This window comes from Falco naumanni, chromosome 12 (assembly GCF_017639655.2).
Source record: "Falco naumanni isolate bFalNau1 chromosome 12, bFalNau1.pat, whole genome shotgun sequence".
Classification (NCBI taxonomy): Eukaryota; Metazoa; Chordata; class Aves; order Falconiformes; family Falconidae; genus Falco; species Falco naumanni.
The window spans coordinates 26,041,326-26,062,888 of NC_054065.1; the positions used below are offsets into that span (position 1 = coordinate 26,041,326).

General features: G+C 45.2%; 2 protein-coding genes across 2 annotated transcripts; one reads left to right on the top strand and one right to left on the bottom strand.

Annotated features, from left to right (window-relative positions):
* Positions 1-558: 558 nt before the first annotated feature.
* Positions 559-1,024, bottom strand: PFN3 (profilin 3). Its single transcript, XM_040611432.1, is given in 3 exon segments — positions 559-708; positions 711-958; positions 960-1,024. Coding segments are annotated over 3 exon segments (393 nt in total). The 3' UTR covers positions 559-628.
* Positions 1,025-1,751: 727 nt separating this feature from the next.
* On the top strand, positions 1,752-12,103 carry LOC121096170 (mitochondrial amidoxime reducing component 2-like). The gene is made up of 7 exons (XM_040611858.1): positions 1,752-2,029; positions 2,199-2,372; positions 5,788-5,950; positions 7,626-7,766; positions 8,775-8,836; positions 8,927-8,998; positions 9,539-12,103. The coding sequence occupies exons 1-7, from the start codon at positions 1,767-1,769 to the stop codon at positions 9,663-9,665; spliced, it is 1,002 nt and encodes a 333-aa protein (XP_040467792.1). The 5' UTR covers positions 1,752-1,766; the 3' UTR covers positions 9,666-12,103.
* Positions 12,104-21,563: the final 9,460 nt, after the last annotated feature.

Here is a 21,563-nt window from a genome sequence, read left to right on the forward strand (position 1 = left end):
AAGCGGCGTTAAGAAGGGGTTTCAAATTATGTGGAAGGTGAGCAGGTGGCAGACTGTCTGCACATGCCTCCCATGCAGTCCAACAGCAGCACAAGGCTCTGCTCATCAATAATCTCCAGAACAAACTGGGCTTGTTCAGGGGCAAATTCAAAATAAACACCAGTCCTGCTTATCCTTAGTGTTGTGTCCTACTTGTAGAAGCAGAAAGGTCTCAAAAACAATGACAGGCATTTAGGGCATGATTTAAACAGCAAAGTGTTGAGCAAGAGGGCACAAGCGTTGCCCTCTCTCCTGTCCTTTCCCAAAGCTAATGTTATCAGAAACCTTCACCCCCAAATCAGTCAGTAAAATGGGAATAACAGGGAGCAATTACCCAAGGTGGCCAGGAGACCACTCAAGTAATACTGAGCATCCTGATGTGGAATGTTCATTTCACTCCCTGCTGCACCACAGGTGGTCTGGTAGACTGCTGGTGTCCCTGCACTGCTGCCTGCCCAGCACACCCTCCCCAAAAGAAGCAGGCAAAGACATCTGCAACAAAATCAGGTTTATCTCCATTCTGGCCTACAGCAACGACTGTGCCCCCCTGCTCGGGCAGATGATGTCTGTCTCTTTTGTGCTGTTTGCTTCATGCTTTCATGCCCACAATCATATCGTGAACCTTTTGATTGAGGGCTCCTCCATGGACTCCCTTCTCACCCATGAGTAAGCTTTGGGGGTCTTGCCAATACAGATGGATCTGCTGTCACTGCCTTTGCTTCTGACATCCAGCACGTTGCCTTCATCCACCAGCAGGCTGTCACAAATCACACCACACTTTTTGCCAGCTACAGTGATTCCCGTTAGCAGGAACATTTTCTGATCCTGACTTGTGATCAAGCCCCCTTCTTGAGGCGAGATGGCTGCGAGGAGCCCCCCTGGCTTGCCCACCCACACACACTTGCTGCCAGAGGCCCCAAACAGCCCCATCATCAGCGTTCCTGCCCGCCGGGATGCCACTGACATAGTACTTCCAGCAACCCATGGCAGCTGGGCTGTCCGAACCGCTCAGGAACGCCCAGCGCCGAGCTTCCCCATCTTCTGCCTGCCAGGGCTTTGGTCTCGGCACTCTGATCCTAAAATTTTAGATGGGTGAGTTTGGCCAGACTCCTGCAAGGGGCAGCTAGGGGAAACCAACAGCCCAGGCTCTTGCTTTGCCTGTGAGGTGGGACGTGTGATGGCAGCGGCGTTCACTGCTCCCACCCGTGCCACGGCCTCCCACTGGCCTGGCGTGACTCCCACCCGCGCCACGGCGTCCCCCCAGCCTGGCGTGACTCCCACCCACACCACGGTGTCCCCCCGGCCTGGCATGCCTCCTGCCGCGACCCTGCGATGGGGGGACACTCTCGGCGGGGCCTGGCGAGTTTGCTGGGAGGCGCCGGCGCAGGGGGCACCCCGGGGCGGCCAGAACCCACGGGACCCCCCAGCCCCGGCGCTGCCCCCCGCGCCGGCCCTTCGCCACCCCTTCCCCCTTCTCCCCGCCGAGCCCGCCCTCTCCCGGCGACGCTGCTCCGAGCGACCGCCCGGCCGCCAGGAAAGCGCGGCTGCGGCCTCCCTGCTGCCGTGCCGGGCGGCGCCAGCGCCGCCTTTCTCCCACCGGAGGCCGCGGAGGCCGGGGCGGGCGCGGCCCGCTCGGCGCGTTGGGCCGCGGGGGGGGCGGCCGCCAGCCCTCGACCCGCCTCCGCCCGGCCCGTCCGGCCCCGCCACGCCGCCGCGGCCCAGTCGCCATGAGCGGGGCGCGGGGCGCGCTGGGCCCGTGGCTGCGGCCGCGGCCGGGCTGGCTGTGGGGGGCGGCGGCGCTGGCGGCGCTGGGCGCCTTGCTGGGGGCCTGGCGCTGGGCCGGCGGGCGGAGGCGGGCGCGCCGCCGCCTGCAGCGGGTGGGGACGGTGTTGAACCTCTTCGTGTACCCGGTGAAGTCGTGCCGGGGGATGGCGGTGGCGCGGGCGCAGGTGACGCCGATGGGGCTGCGCAGCGGGGAGCTGCGGGACAGGTACGGCGGGGAGGCGGGGGGGCTCGGGGCAGGCCCGTGGCGGGGGCAGGCCCCCCCCGGCCGGGCTGCGGCATCGCCAGCGCTTCCCTTCAGCCCCCTGAAGAGGCACCTGCGGTGTCCGGCCCGGCCTGTAACGGTGCGGCGTGTTTCTGTCCCCCGGCGCCCTCAGGTTTTGGCTTGTGACGAAGGAAGATGGGCACATGGTCACCGCTCGCCAGGAGCCGCGGCTGGTCCTCGTTTCTGTCGGCTGTGAAGATGGGCACTTGACCTTGGAGGCCCCCGAAATGCAGAGGCTGTGCGTGCCCGTGAAGGTCCCCAGGAAGAATCGCGTGCTGAACTGCAGGTACTGAAGAAGGGGGGTTTCTCTCCCTTCTCTCTAAATACTGCCTGGCATACACGCTTTACTTTTCAAGATCGTGTGCTAGTTTGCATTTTCTTACACAGAAATTAGAGGGTGAAAGTTGGGTGCTGCTGCTTCTCTGCAGGGGTCTGTGTCCCCATCTGCGTGATGGGGGGAGGCTTCAGAGCAGGGCCTGTACTGGCAGGACAAGGGGTAATGGCTTTAAACTAAAAGAGGGTAGGTTTAGATTAGACATAAGGAGGAAATTTTTTACGATGACACTCAGCGATGAGGCACTGGCACAGGTTGCCCAGAGGAGCTGTGGATGCCCGATCCCTGGAAGTGCTCATGAGGCAGGTTGGACAGGGCCTTGGGCAACCTGGTCTCATGAAAGGTGTCCCTGCCTGTGGCAGGGGGTTGGAACTAAGTATCTTTAAAGGTCCCTTCCAATCCAAACGACTCTGTGCTTCTGTGGAATTCTCTGCAGCGTGTTATACAGGAGGCCAGAACTGATTGTTGCAACAAAAGAGCTGGTCTTAATCTGCTAAACACTGGTAGAAACAAATCTTGAGAAAAGATGACACAGTATTCAAAGACCATATGTTATACATCAGCCAAATGAACAGTGATCTTGGGTGAGCAACTGCATCTCAGCCTGAGTCATGCATATTGGTAATTCTTGATCACCACTAGTATATGCACCAGCATTATTTGGATACAGGCTGGCCATTTGGAATTAGTGAGATATCAGAGTTTGGATTCCCTCACCTCTGTGTGCAGGCATTTAACTGAGGTGCCTAAATTAAAAACTTGATTGTCCAAGGTCCGCTCTGTGGTCACAGGGGAAGGACAGGCATCCCCAGAGAGCTGGTCATTCCCTGTAGGTGCTATCTCAAAGGGGTTTCAGGTGAACAGGTTGCAAACATAGTCATTTAACTGTGTGCTTAGAGCTTTGGTGTGTAAATGCAGGCCTAGTTATTTTATCCATGTATTGAAATCCATATGGGAAAATTGCCAGGGAGAAGCAGGAAGCCTTTTCTCTGCTGAAATGTCAATTAGGATGTAAAACTAGTAACTGTAAATGGTGTTAGCCCCTACAAAGATACCGATAAGTGTTTTTTCTTTGGGTAGCAGAGAAGGTTAATGTGTCAGCTGCTATTAAGAGACTGCTGGAAAGGAACTGTGTTTGCTAGCTTTTAGCATAAATGTGTTGTTGTGCAAATCCATGGTCAGCATAGCTTAGTATCTCTGTTTATACAAGGCAGGTGCAAGTTACAAATTATAGCATTTCCTATGGAGGAATAGGACAGTCTTAAAGATCTGCTTATAATGCCTACATGTTAACCAATGGCGTACATTACAAAAACATGCAGTTTTCAAGCTGTTATTTTTCTAAAATTTTTTGTGCCGTTAGAAAAATATTTAGGGTAAATAAATTTCAGTAATGAAAAATTGTCTTGGATTTTCCAACTTCAGGTCTCGGTGATTTGTTTTTCTTTTTTATTTTTTTTTTCCTTTCTTTGTTTTAAAATTGCTAGAATTTGGGAATGCAAATAAGCAGAAGTTAGATGCGTGTAAATGGACTTTAAAAATAACTGAGTTGTCTGGTTTTGTAGGGAGTGTCATAGGATGTGGAATTAGTAATACCCATAGTTAAACATTGCTTTGTCCTTCACAGGAAGAATCCTGAGATTTTGTGTGACTGCCGTGCTTAAACAATTTACCATTTGTCAGCTCAAGGCAGATTCTTTCTGATCCATTCAGCCATTTGTAAGAATGAGGTTTGAGAATAGTACTATGTTCAGCCAGACGAAGATTTGGCTTTTGCTCCTAGTTTCTTGCCTTCCAGCTTGGGAGTGGGAGTAGCTCTCTTACTGCACAGTACGCTCTGCCAGCAAGGCCCTCTGCATGGACTTGTATTTGCCTTCACACTGGTGCTAGCTCATGCCTGGGAGTTCGGAGCTAAGGCAGTGCAATAGCGTGTCTGGCTCCAAAGGCTGTGCAGATGCTGGTCTTTAAAGCTGTCAAGTCCGGTTGCAGATTTTAATGTGGATATTGAAAAAGCCTGTGTTTGAGGAGGTCAAATGTAGGACTGAAGCCATTGTGTAGGTACAGTTTCTATCTGTGCAGATGTTAGAGGGTTTCTGTAGCCCTCTGGTTAAGAAGCCTCATGTTCATTTGTGCCCTTTGTCTGTATGTGTTGCAATACTTAAATCACATTATCCCTATTCCACCAAGTGCTCAGGGTAGATCTGCTTCATGGGTAGAAAACAGTAGTGTTGGAAGCTCTAAGACTCTCACCTCTGTTGTCCTGCCAGCCAGAAGGCACACAGGGAATGAGAGAAGGGAGGGAAGAGAAAGGCGGTTGAATGTTGTCTGGGGCAATGGCACTTAATCCCAACCTGTGACACAAGAGTTGATACAGGGATCCCAACAAACAGAGCAGGGACATTGCTGCCAGCACCCTTATGGTTCATCTCTCTGCCAGCTGAGTGAAGGAGGGCTCCTAGGAGCTGGGCTTAGGCTAGATGGACTGCCAGGGCATCTCTGTGCTTTAAACTGTCCCGGATATGATTGCAGAGGTAGAGGAAACTGCAGTGCTTCTGGGTCAAATTGCTACTGTGAAAAGAGTAGTAAAACTACTCGTGATTGGTGTTGAAGTTTAATAAAAGGATGAGTTGAGGTTTACCTTTTCTTGCCAAGAAAGTGTTCATTGTGTAAACTTGTTTGTATTCCACTGCCGTTGGCTTTTTGTGCCTCGTGGACTTTGCTTCCATTATAAACCTTTGACCACGCTTAAGGTACTAAGCTATTCTGTATGCTAAGTTTGGGCTTAAGAGTTTCAGCTCTGGCTAAATTTTTACAGCAGTAAAGTCTGGAGGAAAGTTTCCTTAACAGCTGGGGACATGCACAATTAATAACATTTACAAATGTCAGTTACAGTAACTAACCTCATCCTTTCAAACTGTCATTCGTTTTCTGAAATTAGTTACCTTTCAGTTGATTTCTGGGTAGAAATCTTTTGGTGTTGCAATCACATGCAAACACACACAAGAGTAGACCCTTTTTTTGCTGAAAGTGTGGCCAGCAAGTAGGTTTGTGACTGGTCATTGATGTGGCAGTTAGCTCTGGGTACCTAAAGGCTACTTCTTGGCTTATTCGTTCACCAGCTGGCGTCGTCCAGCCATGTCCATGTTACTTAGCTTTCAAAACAAGGTGGCCACATTTGCAGATTGCACACTGGGAATGATTCTCGTGCCAAATTCATAGACCCGACTTTCACCTCATTATAATCCAGGTGGTTTGTTTACTGTGTCTTGCTACTTCTATTAAAACAAGTTGTTTGCCTTTGAATAATAAGCATCCTTGACCCTTTGGCTTTCGAGCTAACTCGCTGATGCATCTTGTGACTCTTCAGGGTGTTTGGACTGGATATCCAAGGCAGGGACTGCGGAGATGAAGTGGCTCAGTGGATCACCACTTTCCTGAATTCAGAGCCGTATCGACTGGTGCACTTTGAGCCCTCCATGGTGCCAAGAAAGTCAAAGGACGTAATAAAACTTTTCCGAAACACAGATGAGGTAATGTACTTCTGAGAAAAAGAACATTCTTTCTTTTAACCATTTCCCAGCCACCCACTGAAACCTTTCCATTCTGTCATTGGTGAATGACCCCAGTTTAGCAAAGTTTAGTAGGTGTGTAGTCATGTGCTTAAATCACATGAATATTCTCCTTTTCTATGACGAGATGACTTGCTTAAATTTTACTTTAAATCTGTTGTAAGCTTTTGACCATTCACAACTAAAGAGCCCGATACTAATATTTAAAGAGTGACTATTATATTGCGGAACAGCATTCCTGTTGTGCCACAGCAAACAGAAAAAAAGTTACATTTTTAAAGATGTTTTGATGGTTTAATCTGTGTTGCATGGAAATACTCCATTCCTTATCCCTTGTTAGGTCTAGGAGTATACTGATATAAATTGTCACCTCATATTTAAAGGAACAATGCTTAACCCAGGGGCCTGTAGTTGTGGGCCTAGGAATTAAAGTCCAGAGAAGGTTACAGATGTTTCCTCTCTCTCTTTTTTGTGGGAAAAGGCTTGAAGGTATGATATTAGAGAAAGTTAATGGAGGTAGGGAAAGCAGGTGCTGTGCTCAGGCATCCTCGTATCACTGGAGCCACTGATGCCCTTCTTTCTGTCTGAACAACTCTCTCATGTGAAGGTGGTTTGAACTGTACCTGATGAGTATAAGCTTTTTAAGCAAATGCAAACTGTGAGTACCTTGCCTTACCGATGTGATGGTATTATCTATAGGACATCAATGTTTTTCTTGCTGTTGCACAAAGAATTCAATTAATGGACTTTTATAGATATGCATTTATTGTGTGAGGACACTGAGACCAATACAGAAGACCAGGTTTCAGCAAAATGGATGTCAGATTAGGAGGGGTGACATTCAGGGATCCCAGCAGGAAAAGAGGGCAGAATTATTTGTGTAATTATTTCAACACTCAACTTCTTGTGGTTTGTAAAGGCATGTACAGGGGGGTAGAGGGAAGGATAATATAACAGAAAGACAGGAGGAGGGAGGGCTGCATACTAACATTATTGCCAAATTTATATTTTTTTTGTCTGTGGAACTAGCATATTTAGTAGTTTTCTTTTAATACTGTTCGTTGGCCTTCTTTGCTACAATGGCAGCCCTCCTGCTTCCAAGCAAATTTAGACTGATGAATGGACAGTTGCAATTTAGTATTGCTATTCTGCATGTGAAACTCCCTCTGGTGTCGTGATAAGATAGATTAATCATATAGAAAAATCCAGTTAAGTTTGTTAGGGTCAACCAGGTAAATTCAGCAGGTCCATAAACATCTTAAGTACATTTCATGACATGTTCTACTGATATACTAGTTCTGTCTGTAACATCCAGAATAAATATCTGGGACATGCATACAGTATTATTTTGTAAGAAGTTGTGGTAGCTTAAATAATTTTGGTTAAGTTCTCTTAAGTAGAAGATTACTTTTACAATTTGAGCAAATGAAACTTGCTGTGGTTACTGAAATAGGAAGGGGTATGTTATTTTACTTGTTAACCTACTTCCAGGAAAATGAAAACGTGAATGAAGCAGCCTAACGGGCAGGCTCATATGTGGCCACTGGTTCCAACATATCAGCCCTTTTGCCATTTAGTAACTTTCCTCGCGTGTTCTTACAGCAGCATTAGGATTTGTTTGTGTTTGTTTATGCAGGTTGCCTATCCTGACTGTAGCCCAGTCTTGATCCTCTCAGAAGCTTCACTGGACGATTTAAATGCCAGGCTGGAGAAGAAGGTTAAGATACAGAACTTCAGGCCAAATATTCTTGTGACAGATTGCGGTGCTTTTGAGGAGGTAAAATAACTGTCTTAAATGTCTTTTTGAAGGCTTGGTTGTGTTTCTTTGTAACTCAGTTTCCTTGTGTGATGGTGCCTACAAGGGTGTGGAAAGCTGCCGGCCTGTGATTTTTACAGCTGTATTCCAGAGAGATACAGCTGCTGCTCACATCAGTGCATATAAAAGATTGAGGGAGGAGACGGGTCTGCGAATGCTTATTTAGCTTAGCAAAGGATAAAATATGTGTATTTAAATGACAGGCTTGTTACTGAAAACTCGTCTTTTAAGTGTAAAGTAGGGAAAGCTGTGCATGCTGTAATTGATCAATTAGTGATATCACACTGTCAATTTACAAATTGTTAATTTATATTTTATAGCCTTTGGCACAGGAGTAAAACTGACCTTTGCAATACTGCAGTCTATCACTGCATCTCTGACAATATGCTAGTAGTTCAAAAAACGCTACCTAGGAAGGTATCTGGTGATGAAGTGAACTTGTAATGGTGGTGTTTACGTGTTTTTATGTCATGTTGCTATTTTTCCAAAGAATTTGCTCTGGATATATTTGATAATTTCCCAAATCTAAGAAGTTCCTAAAGTCGGAATGGGTTTTTGTCTTCCAAGAGAGGTTGCAATAGAAAGCTTGTGTAGACAAGAAGTGAAAAGTTACTTCTACTAAAAATTTTCTACCTGCAAAACTGGTGACTTAACAGACGTCACAGTTCAGATTATCATACATACAGTAAGAATAAGCTTGCTTTAGGTTCAAACAAGTGCACACTGCAGAACAGGATTTATTATTTGCATATCTTTCTTTCCAGATATAATTACTAGCTGTTCCTGAGTTGGACGAATGCAGTAACCGTAGGGTTTTCATTAGAATAGTGCCGTAATAGAACTGTACTTTGAAGGTACAAGTAAAGGTACTCGTCTGGAATGATACTGCTTCTAGGAATGACTGTGGTACCCTGGCAAAAATGGTTGCATGTGGCTATGCCTAATCTCTGCATGTTTACCTTCCTTCAGGACACCTGGGAGGACATTCTCATTGGTGATGTGGAGATGAAAGGGACGGTGTGTTGTGCCAGGTAGACATTTGAGACCATTATTTTATATAGATGTATAGAGATTTATGATAAGAAGCTGTTTTACTGATTTGGTGCTGTCTGTCATTGCAGGTGTATTTTAACAACTGTTAACCCAGACACTGGGGTCCTGGACAGGAAGGAGCCTCTGGAAACACTGAAAAGGTTGTAAAAATACCAGTGCTTCTTAGGCTGTGGGAGTGGATTTAGGCTAGATCCCAACAGATGTTAGACTAGTGTTTTAAAAGTGGTTTGAGGTATGTGTGGGACATAATAATGCAGTGTAAAGATCTGTGTGTATTGGCTTCCATTCTACTTTCTGCAATTCTATATAGTAAGAAAATTCAGGAAGTTTTCTCTTTTTTCTTTCAAACTTTACATTCCTTGTCTCTTTCATCTCTGCTACGATGAATGCCTGGGGTAACAGTTACTTAAGGTATTTAAAGGTCTGACTTTGCAACTTTGGCAATTCTTTTTAGAATGTCTCTTGTATGTGTATTATAGACAGATGTGTGCATACAGACAGGCTTTTCTTCCTCTATTTGAACTGCTGGGTTCTCTTAATTACAATATTTATTTGATTTTTAGTCTAGCGTAGTGGCCAAAACAGGGCATCACTGCTCATATGTCCTCTCGCTTATCACTGATATTTTGATGTTTAAAATTTGCTACCACTGATTCTAAAGGGGTGTTCTCTCTCTGCAGTTACCGCTTATGTGATCCATCTGAGCAACACATATACAAATCCAGCCCTCTCTTTGGGAGGTACTTTGCTGTTGACAGAACTGGAACGATTCGAGTTGGCGACCCTGTGTACAAGATGGTCCAGTAATGAGAGAGGCTTTGATCGGAAGATGCCTTTTCACTTTGATATGCAAATTGTTTTCCCATGAACATAGTCACCAGCATAACTTTTTCTTATTCTTTGCAGTATTTTTTGTGCTACGTTCCTAAGGTGCAGGGTGGTCTTTGAGGCTGTGAAGTGCCAGTCATTTCAGATCATGTAATCTACTAGCACGCGGGTAGCAACCATGTCTTTAGTTTTTCTGGAGGCTGTGATAGAGGAAACTGATCCAAGACAGACTTCACAGCACTACTGTGGGTATCATGCCTCCTAAAATTTTATGTCAGGCTCGATATCAGAATCCAAAATCATGTACAAGGGCATGTATTAGATACGTTCAGTGCCTATGAAGAACCACAGAACCAGTCATGCCAAGCATTAAGTAAATGTGTTGGTTACGGAACTGCCTTTACAAGTGAATGTGGAGTGCAGGTGGCAAGTCTCTGTGTTAGATTCCACCCTTCTTTGATCCTAATCATCCTAACCCTATCTATGTATGGAGGTACTTTTTTGCAATGTTTCTTACCCTGCAATTGTTTTCTGAAGATTGCTACTGTCTTTCAAGCTTGGAGCAAATCAGAAGGAGGATTGCGAGCTGACTGAATGCTGCTCTAGTCTAGAGGTGGAAACACTGGCTAATGATGTGTAAGGCTGTGGGTTTGTTTAGTTTATGACCTCTGCTTGATGGAGTTTGAACCGTTGATCTTTTTTCTCCTGTGAAGCATACTGTAATACCGAGGGTGTAGGGGAGTGATGCATTTGGTAACGTATCAGTAGAACTTCCAGTTTGACTGAAAGAATTAGGTGCTCGCTGTGTCAGACACTTCATGCACATTGGAGGGGAAGAAAAGCTATTGGGATGGATCTAATTCTGAGCCTGCCCCACTGAAGCTGATGCCCAGGCCAATATTGTGTGGCTCTGTGTTCATGCACAGTTCCTCTCTGGCTCAGTGCATCTCTTGCTATAGTAAGGCAGGCTGCTAAGCAGATAGTTGGAAAGCTGCAGTTTTAGGCTGAGCGTGTGGACATCCTTGCTGGTTATGCATTTAGATCTCTGGTTGCCCCCTCCCCTGCCCCTATTACAACTAAAATGTCAGCCATTTGTAGGAGGCTGATAATTATATTTTCTGCTATATTTTATACTGCATAAAACAGAGAGGGCAGGAAACTAGTTGGATTATGGCAGCAGTACTTTAAATATTATATGACTTTTTTTAAAAAAATAAGTGAACTCCAAGACAAAAGCCAGCCATCTTTCAAATGCCTGTTGCTTTGTTGTGGATTACTAGATCTAGGAAGTGTGTTAACTAGACAAAAAGAAGAATCTAATTAAGTGTGAAGAGGGATAAATAAGACCCAATTTGGTGTCTAGATTCTTTGTTTTCTGTTATGAATATGAAACTGCAATTCTGCGGCATGTTCAGAACTCAGACCTGTAAAATGAAAAGCTGTTAAGCCTTTGAGCAAATTCAGACAGAGGTATGAAGCATGAAGAAGGCATACGAGAAAGGTAGTTTTATTTGTGAGCTCAGTGTTGCTTCGAATATTCTTTTATTAGCAGAGTGCTCTGTAAGTGTTAAGTTTTTCTGTGACAGATAAGTGCCCAGTTCAGACTGCACGATGCATCTTTGTGTATTGTTATGCCTGATGCAGAAACTAGTGGGAGGAAGTAAGAGAAAAAGTGTCTTCTGAAAAGGAAATAATCCTGAAGTTCAGTTTTGAAAAGCGTATGTTAAAGATCCTTAATATTAGAAGCTGAAACCTTGGGGAATTCCTAATGGCATTATTAAGTAAAGACAGCCTGCTTAAGTGTGAGTCTCTTCATTAAGTCAAAGAAGCAGAAGGAAAAGAAAGAAGAAAAGAGCTGAAGTTTTGTCTCTAGCCAGAAATTTTTTTTTCACTGTTGTTTTAGCACCACATTAAAATTTATGTAACCTAAATTGTGTGGAATAGGCTGTTGTCAATTGGGCTAATTTGGAAATGGAACTGTCTTTCCAATGAGAAACTGCATCTGCGTGCCTGTTAAGAAAGTGCCATGGATCTAAAACTGATTTATCCCTGTAAAAGCACCTTGGAAGCTAGAATCCTAAATCGGGTATGCCTCTAGTGTACACCACCTGCCACAATGACACTTAAATCAATTATGTGATGAAAGAGGGCTGTTCTGGGAAGTGGAGAGCATAACTTACAAACATTACAGTATAAATGTATTCATATAAATGTTGAACTGCTGTAACTGTAGGAATTGTATTTGATTTTCCTAAGCTGTTCAGGAAATCGACTGAAAACATGTCAATCATCAAACACTTTTTTAAATTGTCTACTTAAAAAATGTTAATTGCTTTTTTAACTCTGGAGGGAGAAAACAAAAAGTATCAACTTCTATGAATCCAAACTCTTCTAAGGTGTAAAATTTGTGAATCTTCTTTTTTCTTTGTTTTCTGTTTCATATTTAACTTCTGCTGTTTCCGGTCCTCATATACAATTAACAGTGATGATTTATTTTTATTTTTTTAATTCTTATTTCTAAGTTCAGGAAAATACACAGTTAACCAGAGGAAGCTATATGCATAAGAGAACAGAACCATCAGATTTAAGTAGTCTGTTTGCAGGCTATCTTCTGTTTTCCACAGACACATGAAACTAGGTCAAAATGGGTTTGAAAGCAGAAAAGTTTTGCACACTCAAGTCAACAGAAGGTCGTGTTTCCTATTTCAGGTCTCTTAAGTATAAAGCTAGAACTTTTTTTTACAGCACTTAATTGCACCAACATAATTCTTGCAGAAGACCGTCAGAGAAGACAGTCCTTGCAGGCAGAAATTTCCTGTTTGGTTTAGATTTGAGGTGGGTACATCTTCAGGCATGTCTGCCCCCACCCCCAAAAAAAAAAAATCCTGAGAAATATCTATGCTTCTGCATCTTAAGGAGAAAAAAAAACCTTCCAAAGCCATTGCTGCACTTCTCCCTAAGAAGAAAAGGGATTCCTGGCCCTTGCCACTACCAGTGGAAAAGGTTTCAAACAGGGCTGCCACAGATTGATCATTTCTGGTCTGTTCTAGCGCTTTAAAATTGCCTTATTCTCATTTGAGATCTGTAAGAAATGCCCTGTGCTGGGCCACTGCAGGGCTGAGGACTACACCTGAGAAGCCTTTGTTTCGTTTGGACAAGGTTCTTAAAAGATAATGCAGGCATCAAAACCACATGTTTCAGTCTCCCCTTCAACTGGAAGAGAAGCAGCACTGATACCTCATAAAGGTTGTTGTTTCTATATATTCTACATAGCCGTTGTGTTAATATTAACAGTCTCTACTTTGAATGTCACTGTTGCTAGCAATTATTTTTGCATTTTACCTGGAGAAATTGGTGAAGTCAGTAAGGGTTTCAGACACTGGGCCTCCTCTGAAACAAATCTGCTTACTCAGCATGATAATAGTTGGATTCTGGAGCCAGAATCTTCACTTGTATTGAGTTTCCAGGTATGGGACAAGGGGTTTCACCTATAGATGTACTTATAATTTTCCTCGCTTTTATTTGTTGGTGTTTCTTTTCAAGTATTTTGCAACAATGCCATGCCAGTCTGCTAGCAGAGCTGCTGCCTGGGCAGTGTATGGAGGTGCAGAGGGGAGTGCTGGATGTTGCAGCGTGACTGCATTGTGTTGTGTGGAAGCACACGGTACTGGTCAGTGCTGGTGAAGCAGGGGTTAATACCTCTTGGCTCATTAGCTGGGAAATGCCTCTTTGGGACTGTTAAACCAGGATGCGGGCAGTCAAGCCTAGCAATGAAGCTTGGACTGAACTTGTGGTGAAAGCGGGTATCATCTGCCACAGCTGAGACTGGCATGGAGCCGTGAAGCAGAGAGCTGCGGAGGTGCCCGTCTACAGCGAAGGGAAGGATGGTGTCAGCATGGCAAGTGGCAGTTTGTTGGTCAGGCAGGCCATGGAACAGGGCTGGGTGGAAGGGTGGGTGAGGCTCAGGTGTGTAGGGGGGGGGTGTCAGGGCTGGAGCTGCAAGAGGCGGGGCTGTGAACCAAGGCAGGGAACAGGGTGGTTGCACGTTCTCAAGGTGTGTCTGTGCAGACAAATTGAGAATGAGCCTCAGTTGTGGGGTAGTGTCAGCTTCCGATATGCATCACAATGACTTGTAGCCTGGCCTGAGGAATGCCATGCTCCCAGTGGGCAATGGCTCATCACATTGACTTCAGGAGATCAAAACACAAGTGAGTAATTGAGCTAAACAGCAGGTGGGGACTGTCTCCTACCTGTGCAGACAATAGACACGCAGAAGGCTGTGGTACGTCATCGTGAAGAGTTTGGGTGAGAACCTCTCATTTTTCTGCCCCTATGTAAAGCTAAAGCATCTCTCCTTCACCCTTGGACCGTTATGCACTAGGCACCTAGCCGAGTGAAACTTTGCTTTTCTCCAGGGTCGGTGGTGTAGAGAAGAACTGTATCTGCTGTAGTGCACAAAATTGCTCTGACAGTTTATCACTGCTTGTTGACCAGCTGACTGGTCTTTAGGGGCGAAATAATAAGCACGGTGAAGCAATTACCAAGCTTCATTGATGCACTAACCCTTATGCTGTTAACTCCAAAACCCAGCTGCATTCACTGTTAATTGAGGTTTGGCTTCCAGAGATTATGAAGAATGATGATTCTTCAGTCATAGCAGGAACCATTATATGCACTGACTCGTGGACAGTTATTTTTGACAGACCTACTTGTATCACCTTGGCATGAGTAAGAGGTGATCGCTAAATCTCTTCTCTTACCAAGATTTCACTCATGGAAGTGTAGGACAGATCACAGAATGCAGTCTTCTCTTAACTGCAGAAAACAAAGCAATAGACATTAAATTCAGGCTTGGAGAATTCCTGCTTCATCTGGCTTCACATATCATGGGCCACAGGGCATTGCCTGTAGTGCTTTGGAAACTTTAGTTTTTTAGTAAAAGATCAAATGCTACAGGAATAATTGGACTACAAGCAGCTCATGGGAGAGATTAATAAGAGTACCAGCAATGTCCTACATGCTTTCAAAGGTAAAGACTGAGCTCAAAATACAATTTTTCCACTGTGTTTGCAGTTGTGTGGTTTGATGGTCAATATTAACTCTCCATTCCTTGGGTTTACGTAAGGTAGAGCAGAATATCAACCTTTTTGCAATTAGCTCAAGGGACAGGTGATAACAAAGTTTTTGTTAGAGTAAATAAAAAGATTAGTGTGCTTATTTAAAAAAAAAACAAGTTCCCCTTCTTTTATTCTGTTGCACTTACCAGCTGTAGAGAAACTGCAAACACAGATGGCATAGGTAAATGTTCTTGCACGGAGAGCAGAAGTGGTTAGCTCCTGCACCCAGAGAGGTCCGAGGTAGCAGTGTATCCAAAGCGCTGTGCTTCCAAAGCCTGCTTGCAACTCTGCTGCTGCTAAAAGTACTCTGGGACCTGGGCATCCGTGGCTCTGGCTGAGAGCTTCTGAGCCCCAAATGCCACCGGATCTGCGGGCAGGGTGTGAGGCAGATGGCAGCTGGGATTTATTCGAACACTCCAGTACAGCAGGTTTCCTCCAGCATGGCAGGAGGCTGAGCTCCAACTGTACTCTGAAAGTGGTGCTGCACAGGTATGTTAAAATATCATTCATTTTACTTAAAAAAGAAAAAACAAACTTTAACAAAACACCACCCCCCAAAAAAACCAACACTCCAACCCCCCAAGAAAAAACAAACCCCAACCCCTAAAACCAAAAAATCCTGGGGGGTTGGTTTGTTTGTTGTGAAAAGGATTCCCAACAACACAGCTCCGAACAGTAGAAAAGACCTATCGCTGATCGACAAGTAGAGTCCTTAATACATGTAATCATCATCAAGCTATCAACCAGCATCTTTTTACTAAAGATGCGTTTTCCTAAAAAGCCCTGTCAAGTTTAGCATCCTCACAAGAGCTTTGGAACACCAATGCTTAGCTTGCATTCCTCTGACATTTCTGCAACCCAAAAATAGCTGTTCCTACCCTGCTGAACTTTCTACGTACATAAATATATTTGATGCCAGCTACGTTTGAAGAAAATAGAGTATATTTAAAGCTATTAGCATCACGGATAGTTCCTGCCCTCCCCAGTCCCCTTGGGATTGTTTGCCCTTTTTAAAAGGAGTAGGTTTGGGTAAAGTATGTGTCTCTGGCCCGTTCTGAAGGGGCCTCCCACAGGTGCTGTTTAATATATCCTCTGTTAATTCAAGTAGGAGAGGTCAGTGTATTTTATCTATTCATCTAGGTGGAGCTGTCAATGTGGATTTGGAGCTGGATTTGAAGACATCAAGATGCAAATTTAAAAGGGGGGAAGGGAAGCATGCCCACAGGTGAGTCTGAATACAACCACACTTAACCAAGCTCGTTTATTCCTTTGAAAAAATAAAATTTGGTTGTGCATTATTTATAATAGGCTTCAGATAATGCTTTTGGTTTTGTTTAGGGTTTATTTGTGGAGTGTCAACGTTTAATCTGCATATTCCCCCTAAAATCACAAAAACCTGAAGTTCTCCACAAAAATCATACAACACAGATGTGGGTTTGAGAAAGCAATTCAATTCTTCCAAATTCTCACTTTCTTTAGGGGGTAATGCAATATGGACATTGCATTTGCATCCCTCTTAAACCCTTACTGTGGTCAGCTGTTTGCAGAGTGTGTGTGTCTAGGTGTATATATGCATGCATGCATATTTATCGTTGAATGCATAAGAAACCAACCTTTGTTTCAAAATGGCATGGTTTGCATTCATACTCAAATACTTCATTTTGTCAGGCTCCCCTGCCCCAAACACATGTTGGAAGGCATCTCAAGTTGGCAAGATAATCAGCTCTGACCACTTTATTTCCATTCCTGATTGCTTACTTTTTCCCATGAGAAAATCCTTTTGAATGACATATTTAACTTGTGTAAGGGAATGGAAGCTCCGTTCCTGCAAAATGTGAAGGTTCCCTGGCTTGCTATTCTGGTTTCATGTTCACCACAACCTATTATAGATGCTTGCATGGATTTTTTTGTTCTTTTTCCTGGCAGGTTTCCACTAAAAAAAAAAAAAAAAAAATGGAGGCGTCACTTTTGGTACATCCTTTGGATTAAAAGTCTCCTGGCACCAGTGAAATAAAGCAAGATGGTACGTAGCGTCCCAGCCCTGGATGAAGTTGTGATTCTTGGCTGAGTTTTCTTTCTCCTTTCTCCACCTTTAGTGACTGGGAAGTTACCTAGTGTCAGGGATCTTAAAGGAAGCTTTTTCTAAATGTCTGGCCTCGGTGCTTCCCTGCTGCACTTTATATCCCTCTCTGTCATACAGATGGTGCATCCCTTAGTGTATTTGAGTACTCAGTCACCTTTTCTGCAAGTTGAAAATCTTTCCTAGACCTACAGTGGCTCTTGGTGCGGTTGCTCACATATTCTCTCAGGGTGTAGTGCAGTCGGGTGGGAAGCAGGTGGTGGGATGGCACTGGGACTCCGCTCACCTGAGTGTGTAGTGAGGTTAGGGGAAGGAAAGGGAGAAGAACAACGATCATAATTCATTAGAATGGGAAATAGTTTGATATAAGGCCCAGGGGATAATGTGTTTCTGCTGGATAAGGGCATGTTCTGTCGAGAACACAGGACCCTCGCCATTGCTGTCTGGTTTCCATGTTTTACCCCGGTGTGCCTGGCAGGTTCCGAAAGAGATGAGCACATGGTCATAAATGCAGCCCCATCCTGGAAACACCAACCCCCAGTGCCTGGTGGGCTGCACCTGGCTGCGTCGCAGGTGTACGTGCTTGTGAGGGAGTCTGTGATGCTGGGGTGAGCTGGGGTTTCCACCAGCCATCCCAGTGGCATCTGCAGGGGTAACTGTGCACGGAGACAAGGAACTGGTCCTGCAGCCTTCTCCTGAGCTGTGGAGCCGAGTGACAGCTCCAACATGTGCAGATCTGTGCAGCCTTGTAAAAGAAGCCTCTGCATGCTGGATGGCAACGGGTAGCAACCCCAGAGGTATCCAGTGGAACTGGAAACCAGCCTGGTGGGTGTTAATGGCCAGTTGCAGTGTGTAGTCTGCTTTAACTTTTGCTGTGGCTGGGAGGTGCTCTCTGCGGAAGGCTGTCTTCTGGCCTTCTCTAGAGAATGACGTTGCTTATCTAGGTTTTGCAGCTTCAGTAAATCTTTCCCTGTCCTTCCCAAGTGATCTCTTAGGTGCACTGTGCTGGGACGTGGGGTGTTCCAGTGCGATATGCTTTCCTACATGTTAATTGTACCTGTGCTGTCACAGAAGCTTTTGATTAATGTTATCACCTGGCTTTACTGTAGACGCGTGCCAAATAGCTACCTCTTGAGGATGATATATACTGAGAAAGAAAGATGCAAAATCAGTTTGGGATGTAAGATGTCCCAGGCTTACTGGGTTAGAGTGAATGTATTTATGTGTAATCCCATTGGTGTCAGGGGTTCTGCTTCTCTGCTTTGAATCTCCACACCATGTTGAAATTAAAAAATCTTGGCAATCAGCAGCACCAAGAAATAAATAACTGACTGAGATTCTCTCTTCAGAGCTGTCCCAAGTGAAGTTTTGTGCATGATTATTTTTGTTTTGGTTGCATCTGTCACTGGAACCAGTGCTTTAGGGAGCCTTCCTTCAACTGCATGGGACAAGCCAGGCAGAAACACAAGGGTGAGAATAAATGCATGAAGATTTCGCACAGATCAGCTTCTTGGGGAAAAAAAAAAAAAAAAGCCGTGCACACTGTCAGTCTCTGAAAAGGAATAACTACTTTACGCAATATCTTGCAAGCTGCTTTTCTGCTTTAAGATACCCTCACAAATTCTGCAACAGGGACTAAACAAGTGGGAAAGCAATCATCTAGATCTCTGGGAGCTGCTTTCAAGGCAGGCCTAAGTGACATTGCAGAAATGATGCTTCGTTCAACAAAGCAGTTCTTTCAGGGAGTCTTTTCTGGAGTCGGGGCAGGATTTATCTGCAGTAACCTATGGTTGCTGAATTGACATGTGAATAGTTGCAATAACTGAGAAGTTATCTGTGGACACGTGGGTGCGTAATGACTGGGCAGCGCACCCTGAGCAAGGGTGCTGGGGTACTGGTGTTCCTGGGATGTGCAGTACTGGAGAGGGGCATGGCTTCCTGGAAGCGGTTTGCCTTCTCACATGCCTTCCTTTTGGCCAGAAGTTCGGTGTTTTTAACATCATTCTTTTAACATCCTTTTGATGGATCGGAAGACGTGGAAGAAAGCACTCTGTGCATGTTGCAAAAAAATAAATGGACTTCCACTACATTTTGGAAGAGCCCTAGGGAAATCCCTCCTCTGGGCACCAGGATGCATGGCTCAGCCCCGGGTACCATCCTGCTTGGCACTGCTGCCCAGCAGTGCTGTGCCGCCTGTGTGTGCTGGAGGTGGCACCAGCGGGGGGTGGAGGGATAAGAGTCTCCAGTCTCTCTTGGTTTTTATCTTGGTGGTAACAAGCTTGTGAAAATGTTGTTGAGTGGGCAGGAGACCCCTTCTGAATTAGAGCCAGGAGTCACGTAAAATACTCCAGCAGCTGCCCCGCAAAGGGCTTGCAGCACCGCGGGCATGTTAATTCTGCACCTGGCAGCCGTTGGGCTTCTTGCGGCCCCCAAGGGGCACGGGCAACTGTCCTCTCTTGCTCGGAGAGGGGCAGGGTGAAACACGAGCGGCAAAATGCTCCGGTCATGACAGCCCGGCTCCTGCCAGCATTTCGCAGTCAGAAAGCGGTGGCTCCTGGAGGGCTGCCAGGTGATTTTTGGGCACCGGCAGTGCATGGGGTGTGTGCAGTGAGCCGGCAGCATCCAGGAGCCCCCGGCGTGCCGGGGGGCACCCTGCGCCAGACCTGGGTCTGGGAGCCCCGTGGTGGTGCGGGGTGGACCTGGCACCCAGGGTTGGCTGGGTTGAATGCAGCATGGACATAACGTGAATCCTGCTGAAGGTGTCTGCTTGGTGCTTGGCTGTGCCGTGAGACTGGGTTGGTGCTACAGAGAACATTTTTGCCTTGTACTTGGCTTCCTGGGGTAGAAACACCTTTAGCTCCTCTTCCCGTGAGGTGTAGGCTGTAGTTGTCTCCCTTTCTGAAGCAAAGGCTGGTGATAATGGTGTGTTACTGTCATGGGTAGTCAAGGTTGATCCACAGCTGCAGTGGATCCAGCATTTTGTTCCTTCAGGGAGGAGGGCAGAAGGCTTCTGTGCAAGATGTCCCATCTTCCTCATTTTGCTGCAGCCCAAGCAGCCTGCCCTGATAAATTTAGGGCGTAAAAGGATTTAAGGAGACTTGCAGGTATGGCAGCCCTAGGTCTGTGGGTAGCCGAGCAGCAGAGCTCATCCAGGTTAGGCATGGGGAGAACGTTTCTGAGTGGCAAAGGGGGAGAAGCTGGACTGGATTTTGCTATTGGAGATTTTTAAGGACAAGTTGGACAAACCTTGCCCAGATATATCATAGTAACCAATCCTGCCTTAGAGCAGGGATGAAATTGGATGATTTATCACAGTCCTTTCCATCCCCTTGTTCTATTTTTTTGCGTTGCTGGTTTAATTTGTAAATTCTTTCTGGATGTGTAAGTGCAGCACTTACAGTAGTGATGTCCTTTCCCAAGGGTGCTGGCAGCACAGATGTGTTTTATGACGTCCCTCTTCCCTGCTTACGAAAACACGCTGGCCTGTGCTGATGTGTTCTTCCAACTATAGAAGTGGTCTTTGGGCGATGTAAGAAAGAAGTATGCATAGGTAGGTATGGCCCAGCAGGCATGGCCTGGAATAGTGTTTAAAACAGTGTATCCTATGGGTTTAGCCACTTACAGTATAGATCTGGCATTTTAAGTCATTAAAAACAAATGCTAATTCCTGCCTATGCTGGAATAGATAACTTTGGATAGAAAACTCCGTACAAAGAATAGACAGGCTAGAAGTGATTTAGATTGTTATTGAACTCTTGCACCTCCTGGGCAAAACAAAATAAAACAAAAAATAACCCAACCTAGAGCATATGTCATCTGTGGACACAATGAAAAGCTGAATGAGCCTTGCTCATCCAGAGAGCGCAACAAACTGACATGGTTTCATTTCAGCTTTCATATATATTTGTCAAATCGCACAGCACAATATAGTACATTTTCACCCTCCCCTTCCACTGGAAATTGCTTCTAGACTGACTCATTCCTTATCTGTGTTCTTTTTGTGGTTCCTGACATGTTGCACAGTTCAGTAGCTCTTCATTTGAATACACACAGCCTGAATCACAGGCATTTTTAGTTATCTTATTTGAACTGTTAAGGTTTTGTAAGCCCTAAGAAGCCATACATCCAGCATCTCCAAGACCTGAAACTGAAGACTGATTTCACCTGAATAAGGTGAGTAGGATTGGACTTGAGATCTCAGTGTGCTACAGATGCTCTTTGCCTTTCCCCTTTCTTTGAGATGTTTTTGTTGAACAATATCTCAGGGATTTGTGCTGTTTCTTCAGAGCTCTGTTTTTTTGTGAGCTGTTTAGCCTGATAAACTTCCCACGCAGGAGCATCCCTGGTTTTGTTACTGTGTTATTTATATTAAAAAATGGAGCACTGGAAACATAGCACTTCTGCTGTGAGACCTGTTCTAGCTGACGTCCACACTCCAAGAAGTCCTGATGTGTTGTGCTGCTGTGTACCTGCTCACTAGAGTGTCTGTGTGGATAAGTAAGGACTGTGTCTGTAAGGGACTTCAATGAAAATAAACTGAACTCTGCCCATTTTCAACCATCTTAAAAAACTCATAAACTTCTCCCAGATAAAAGAATTCACCCTGAGCTCTCTAGCCTCCCTTAGGACTGTGCATGAACTTTAAGCTCCCATAAATATAACAAAGCGTAGGTTTCTAGG